The sequence below is a fragment of the Nicotiana tabacum genome, chromosome 2, assembly GCF_000715075.1.
Source record: "Nicotiana tabacum cultivar K326 chromosome 2, ASM71507v2, whole genome shotgun sequence".
NCBI classification, from domain to species: Eukaryota; Viridiplantae; Streptophyta; class Magnoliopsida; order Solanales; family Solanaceae; genus Nicotiana; species Nicotiana tabacum.
Genome location: NC_134081.1, coordinates 71,815,902 through 71,823,685, shown reverse-complemented (window position 1 = coordinate 71,823,685; position 7,784 = coordinate 71,815,902). Strand labels below are relative to the sequence as shown.

Genomic DNA, 7,784 nt, shown 5'->3' with positions numbered 1-7,784 from the left:
TATTTTCGTGCGGTTGACACGATGTTGGCATGATGAGTATTATCGTGTGGTGAGAATTAAGATTGGCCGGTTGGTTGTTATCGTGTGAGAAGAATGGGAATTGAATTTTTGTTATGAATACTCGTCCGTTAAATACTTACATTCCCTCTACTTTAGTTTCTACTAATGTTTGTTGTTTTGCAGGTTACTTTCACCTTTTGTGTTCCTTATATAGTTATCTCTGTATTTCATGTTTGGCCTGATAACTGTTATATATCTATTTCTACCTTGTTCGTTACAGTTACTCCTATGCCTTTACTTGATTTACATCTGCTACATGTTCTCTTCGAATTCATGCTTTTACTGTTATTTGCTCGTACATGTTACTTGCCTCTATTTGTTACGCGATTTACCTATGAGTTGTCTTGACCTGTTACATGCCTTCATATGCTAGATGTATTTACTTGCTGCGTGCCTCCACATGTTACATAATTTCACTTCTTACACACCTCTACTTAATACTTGTGGATCGGGTTGTGCGCTGCAATGGAGAAGATATTATATATGGGACCGGATTGCACGACACAACAGAGAAGATGTATTGTGGTTATTCTTGTCTATTGATTTTTGTTATCGTGTTGTGTTGTGAAACTAAGAACTAATGATATTCTGGTCCCCGTGTCATTGTATTCTTGTTTCTTGTTTCATTTAGTACGTGATTATTCGTGTCTCTTTCTTTTATTGTTCTTCCTGCTTATCATCTGTATATGTAAAATATTGAGTGAGTATCTTTTAACTTAAAATCTCGTCACTATTTCGTCGAGGTTAGTCAAGATACTTACGGAGTATATGGGATCGATTATACTCATATTACACTCATATATGCACCTTGCGTGCATATCTTGGAACTGCGTAAATGTGGAAGACGAAGTCAGACGTACCTGCGTTTCAGATTCAAGCTATATCTCTTGTTCAAGGTAGTTTCGAATTTCATTTCTGTTTGTGTAAACTTCAAACCGATATTGTCATATCAGTTTTGTAAATCTAAATTATAGTGGCTTATAACTTGTACTACCAGTCCTTGGAAAGTTGTATATAATTCAGTTATTATTATTCTTTTCGTTTTGATCTTTCATTTGAGTTATCTTATTCTATATTAAGTTTATGCTATCATGACTAGGTGGATTTTGGGTTGATGATTGCAAGTAGTATGCTCTGTACTCAATGGAGCAAATGATAAATACAATTCACATATCCTTACTAAATGCAAGTAATTGTTGGAGGGCCACCTGTGCGGCACATTTTCAGAGAAGCCAACACTGTATCCTTCAAATCAAGTACTCAGGAGAAGGGTCATTTCTTGAAATGGTTAGTTAATATATAGTATAAAATATATCTTCTTCAGCCGAAAAAAAAAAGGGTACTCCTAAAGTGACCTCATCAGCGCTTAATAGGTTGAAGTACTGTAGAGACGCTTATAACTTAAGCCAAGTACCGCAGTCCTATCCTAGATCTGCATATATGTTGCTTTGGAACACCATTCTTGTATAAATCCATGTCCGATCTTTGCCTATAATCCAAGTATTAATATACATTGTACTGTAGCGAACATGTAACTACACGTGAAGAGAGAAAAAAAGGGGATTTATTTGATTCCCTCTAATAAAAACAGGTCTCGTTAGTCTCAAGTATTGGATTTTGATCCAAATGCTTGAGTTATAACTACTCTTAATCAAATTCAGGATTTAATGTTCCAGTTCTTACAACAACTTTAAATTAATACTTATACAATAATAATAATATGAGTTCAAAGTCAAATATATATATATATATATATATATATATAGATATTAGGGTATTTATATATATAAAATTTAAATAAAAGCTATTATAAGGTTAATACACTAATATAAAAGGTATATCACCCCTCACCTTTAGATAGCCACCAGCCAACGATAACCATTTAAGTATCCAAAAGTGAAGCAAACCCTGCATTGAAGCTAGCAGAAAATATAATGGAGAGACTGCGTGAAATTTGAGAAATGAGGTCAGTATGGTGGTGGTGGTGTTGATGATCCTAAACTTTATTACCTTCTTTCTCTCTCCTTCCTTTCTCTCACTATAAAATCATTCCTTTGTCCTCCGTTAATTCTACCATTATTAGACATTCCAATATATATCCTTCTACTATTCTTGTATTCTTCCTGCATTAGCTAGATATATTTGCTGGGATATATACATCAATATTTCATTCTTTCTTTCCTAATATATAGTACTTCCTATTGACGTCACTGTCACATGAGCTTGACCAATCCATAGGGCACGGCCAAGTCCAAGACGATGACGAACGTCTCATTTCATACTAATTGAGTTGCATAGTTGAATTAATGGGGGATAATAATAATGTAAACCTACCACCTGGTTTTAGGTTCAGCCCAACAGATGAGGAGCTGGTTGTTCATTTTCTCCAACGCAAGGCTTCTCTCTTACCTTGCCATCCTGATATCATTCCTGATCTTCATCTTTATCCCTATGATCCTTGGGATTTGGATGCAGGTATATACTTCCAACACTTGTTTTTTATTGGATATTTACTTGTATACACGTGCCTGTAAGAATATATTTTACACTATCACGTCTATTAATATCTTTTTTCAACCTGTTAGCAAATAATTTACCTTATTTTTTAAGTTACTAATATGAAATTATCTTTAGGTGACGTGATAATACAATAATGTTTTTACACTGTCAAAGTATACAAGTTAAAACTCTTATAATTTTAATTTTCATGCATGATATGGTGTTGGCAGGAAAAACAATGGCAGTAGGAAACAAATGGTATTTCTATAGTAGGATAACAAATGAGACCCGAATCACAGGGAATGGATACTGGCAACCTGTGGGAGTTGATGAATCAATATTGTCAAGTTCCAATCACAAAGTTATTGGGACGAAGAAATACTATGGATTTTACATGGGTGATGAGCCACCACAAGGCCATAAAACCAATTGGCTAATGCAGGAATACAGGCTTTCTCATTCTTCAGCTTCAACAAGTAGTAGCAATCGATCATCCTCTAGAAGATCAACAACTCATTCCACAAATGTATGTCCACTTTGACATACTAATTAATAATGTGGCCCAAATTACTTTTGGAGTTTAATTTTTATTCATGATATATAGTATTAAAAATTTATATTGGATGGTTTTAACATACTTTTTAAGAAAATCAGTTAATAACATTAATTATAAGAGATTATTTGACTAAGTGACCCTTTATTTCTCTTCAAACATGAGAAGAATTTTTAGAAAGTTATACCGATATCATATATCAAAATAAGGGTAAATTTGAAAGAAAACAAAATAATGTCTTCTTGATTTTGATTAAGATGACACTTATTTCAGACGAACCGTAAAATGTTTAAACGACCTTTAAAATGAACCAGCGAGAGTAACTAGCTATAGGTAACTTCTAGGAGTAATAAACTCGTGGAACAAGTTACTTTAAATTTAATGAAGACAATCTGCTATAACAAATTAAATTACATTAATATTATATAAAAATCAGTGTATTAATCCACATATGTAAGTTAAATTCCTTATTTTTGGTATAGTATGGCAGTCGTCTTATTTTTGTGTTTGTTGCTTTTTTTCAGGAGTATAGTAAATGGGTAATTTGTTGCAGGGGCGAAGTTACCTAGTGGGTGCGGGTTCGGGCGAACCCAGTAACTTTTTCCGCAACCATGTATTTGTATTGAAATATTTACTAAATTTATATAAATATATACTGCCGAACCCAGTAACAAAAGGGGTCTTGGTTCAACGGTAAGGGCTGTGGGTTCGTTGGGAAAGATGGGGGTTCGATTTCCACTGAAAGCAGTGTTTTATTTTAAAATTAGAACCACACACTTCAAATCCTAACTCCCTCTGATTTGTTGTGTACACGAAAGCAACTCTGACAATGATAGCGCAGAGCTTTCATGCTTGGATGAAGTATTCCTTTCACTAGATGATCTTGATGATGATAACATTAGTTCGCCCCATTAGTCAATTAATTAATTAGATCGAGAAAAATTAAATCTAATTAAACTCGGACTTGTTGATTAGCTTTCTTCTCTCTTTCTTTAGTTTCTTTTCTGGGGTTGGGTGGGGGTGGAGGTGGGCTTTAATCGTAGAACGTTCCAAGTTTATTTGTTATTTCCTCAGTGAATGAAATTTGATGTAACAAATAAATGCAATGTCTTTATATATGTGACATCTTTGCTCTAGTTGGTTGGCAATTCTTATAGTGTTTCTAATTCAGAACAAAAATTTTGTTTAATAATTATTTTTATATATTACTCCAAGTAGTTAATCATAAGAAATTAATTATCATGACACGTGGTGAAGAAATTCAGAAATTCGAGGCATGGCCAACCACATTGCATATGATATAAGTAACATAAATGAATCAAAATCATGCAACTCCATACGTTGAATGGTTACTTCCATACTCTTCACTTGATGCAGTTGCCTCCCTCTAGCCTCTTTTTTCCCTCTCTAACCCACAATCTTAGAAGGGTGCTTACCACTTGAACCATTTTTTGTCCCTCTTACTTACTTCTATGATGTTTTTCTTTATTCTTAGCATTCAATGATATTCAAATTTTGCTGACCCAATTAATTTGAATTCACACATTTGCATTAGGATAATATGTTAAATAATGGATAAATACCAAATTTATAAGTAGTACCTAATTCTCATGATTAAAACTCGAAATTATCGTGATTACCTATTGCTATTTTTTCTCTGTCTCCCCCCTTCCCCTCCTCCCACCTCCCACCTCCCACCCTTTTTCATTTATGAATCTTTCACATATGCTCTTCATAATTGTATGAGGAAAAATCTGTCTCTAGAGTATCTAAACCAAGATAATATTATGGGAAGGATTCTCGAGTCGACCTTAGTCGAAGCGACCCAAAAAGAAGCAAAGTCCTTGGCCGAAGTGTCGATATGAGTCGTAATCGAGATGTCGACAAGGGTCGAGGTCGAGGTTGAATATAGATGATAAGAGCTGTAATGGCTAGTTTGTCAGGAGATGATATTAAAAGGGAATATTCTAATGGATATTCTCTACACTTGTACTATTAGTTCTCTTAGGAATATGTCTCATATATATAGAAAAAAGAGACAATGATAGGGGCATGTGATATATTTTTGTAAGACACACGTTGACAAAACGATTCTCTCTTTGTCTCTTACTAAGATACAAACACCACCTTTTCACTGAGATTCTTGTCTATATTATTCCATACTTTTCCATCAGATCCGAGAATAACTCGAACATTCAAGGATTTGTCTGTCACTCATCATTGTCAGGAGGAACAACCATCTAGTTCATCCTTTATTGGGTGAATCATTCCTCTTTTTTACTTAAATGTCATTTATTATTATGCATTGCCATTAAATACTATATTATTGCTCATGCTTTTTGGAACCGTTGTTGCATATTGTTATCACTATTTGACCAGACCCATCTAATATTTATTGCACCCTCGGAAATTACATCTAGAAATATTATTATTAACTAAGTTTAACCCATAATTACATAAATTTAATTATTTGAACCAAGAGCCATATTTTTTGTCAAACAATTTGGAGCCGTTTGTGGGAATCTCTTAGTTAAATTTTTAGTTTTCTCTAGATCTACGACTAACACGAGTCACTAACGTCACAAAACCCAAGATCTCTTTGTGCATACAAAACCCTACATGGCAGGTAACCGAGAAGAAAGAACGAGAACAGCAAGTGACCACCCAACCAACCCCATGAACGTCATCAATGAAACTGTGAAACCGCGGGTGAGGACACGCGCCCAGTGCATCCCCAAGGCGAGACGGGTCACCACTCCCTCACTATAACATCACAAAATCTTGTGGTAAGGGAGCCTCCGCGTCTGTGGGGGAAGAGATACCCCCAACTCTAAAAAATAACGCCCAGTGCATCCACTAATTGACACGCTAACCAGCGTCCTCAACAAGCCCACTCAGGATACAACTACATAAAACGCAAGGACTTGCACGATACAACAAGCGGACGAGCAGTGCAACCAGCTTTTTCCTCCAATGACAAGTATTACTCACAATGTCATTGATAGTGCAGGTGACAATGCCCTTGCAGCCATTCTGAAAAGGATGGAAGAAATGGAGAATAAAAACAAGGCGCTCCGAGATCAAATAAAAGAACACCAAGGAAGGGTCGATAAAATACCTAGCGCCCCTAAGTTGTTGCTGAAGAGGGATGTCGGCCGGTTCGTCGAACAGCCGTACATTGATGACGCAGCCCCACATGCTATACCAAAAACCTTTAAAACGATGCCCTACCTCAGGATATATGACGGCACAACCGACCCTGAAGATCATATGACTCATTACGTCACCGTCGTAAAAGTCAATGACCTCACCAAAGAACATGTGTCTTCCATTTTGCTGAAGAAGTTTGGCAAAACCCTCACAGGAGGGGCATTAACCTGGTATTCACAGCTACCAGCACGCTCCACAGAAACCTTTGAAGAAATGGCCGACAAGTTCATAACGGCCCACGTCGGAGTCAAGAAGGCCGAGGCTAGAGTGAACGACATATTTTCTATTAAACAATCTCTGAGAGATTGACTGAGTGAATTCCTCACCCGGTTCAACCGAGTAAGGATGACTTTTCCAAACGTGTCCGAAGGGATGGCGGTCGCAGCTTTTTAGAACGGGCTGAGTAGGGATGGTTCAAGAGCAACGAGGAAACTGTTGATTCGGTTGATAAAGTACCCCCAATCACTTAGGATGAAATCCACAATGCTTATTGTGCCAAGGTTCATGCAGATGAGGACGACCTCAACGGGCCAACCCACCGACTAACCTCGGTACAAGCGGAATCAAGAAAGGATCGAAGAGACAATGCTAGAAGAGATCATCCAATTCCACGACCCAACGGGGAACGACATCAACCATATATCAGAACTACCGCCACCCCTCCCCCGCTACGAAGAAGGTCCATCCAGACTAATGATGGTAACCCATCCGAACGACAGAGGTATGCCCCCCCATTATCTGCTCACAATTTTTGTGTCACCTACAGAGATAGTCTACGCCCTGGAGAAGCTCGGGCCAAAAGTGAAGTGACCACCAAAGATGAGATCGGACCCTAACATCAGAAAACCTGACGCCCTCTATGAGTTTTACCAGGAACGAGGGCACAAGACTAAAGACTGCATCACTCTGAGGCAGGAAGTTGTGAATATGCTACAATAAGGACACGTTAAAAAGTTGCTAAGCGATAAGGGAAGAACAAATTTTGCCAGAGGACGCGAACATCAAGGGCCGCCTATCTCACCTCACCAGCCCGTACCATCAACATGATCATCGACGGCGGCAACGATGCCTCCATCAACAGCGTGAAATTCACCACTACCCACAAACTCAAGCGATTTATCACCCGTGAATGGTACGACAAACTCGAAGAAAGTATCATCTTCGACAAGTTGGACGCCGACGGTTTGGCTTTTCCTCATAATGACGCCTTTGTTATTAATCTACGAATTTTAGATATTGATGTTAAACGCATTATGATAGATGACGGGAGCGGCGCGTGCATTATCCATCCCCAAGTACTTACCCAAATGAAACTATAGGATAAGATAGTACCGCGCTACATCGCACTAGCTGGTTTTAACAATGCAGTTGAACGGACGTCCGGGGAAATTACACTCCTTGTTTTGGCCGGCGGCGTGACTCTGGAAACAACATTCCACATCATGGACCAAGACATCGCGTA

At 37.6% G+C, this 7,784-nt stretch overlaps 1 protein-coding gene across 1 annotated transcript; it reads left to right on the top strand.

The window, feature by feature from the left end:
• The first annotated feature begins 2,366 nt into the window (after positions 1-2,366).
• LOC107786048 (NAC domain-containing protein 104-like) lies at positions 2,367-4,027 on the top strand. The gene is made up of 4 exons (XM_075229091.1): positions 2,367-2,535; positions 2,790-3,085; positions 3,637-3,680; positions 3,931-4,027. Exons 1-4 carry the CDS (start codon positions 2,367-2,369, stop codon positions 4,025-4,027), a joined length of 606 nt encoding a protein of 201 aa, XP_075085192.1.
• The last annotated feature ends 3,757 nt before the right edge of the window (positions 4,028-7,784 follow it).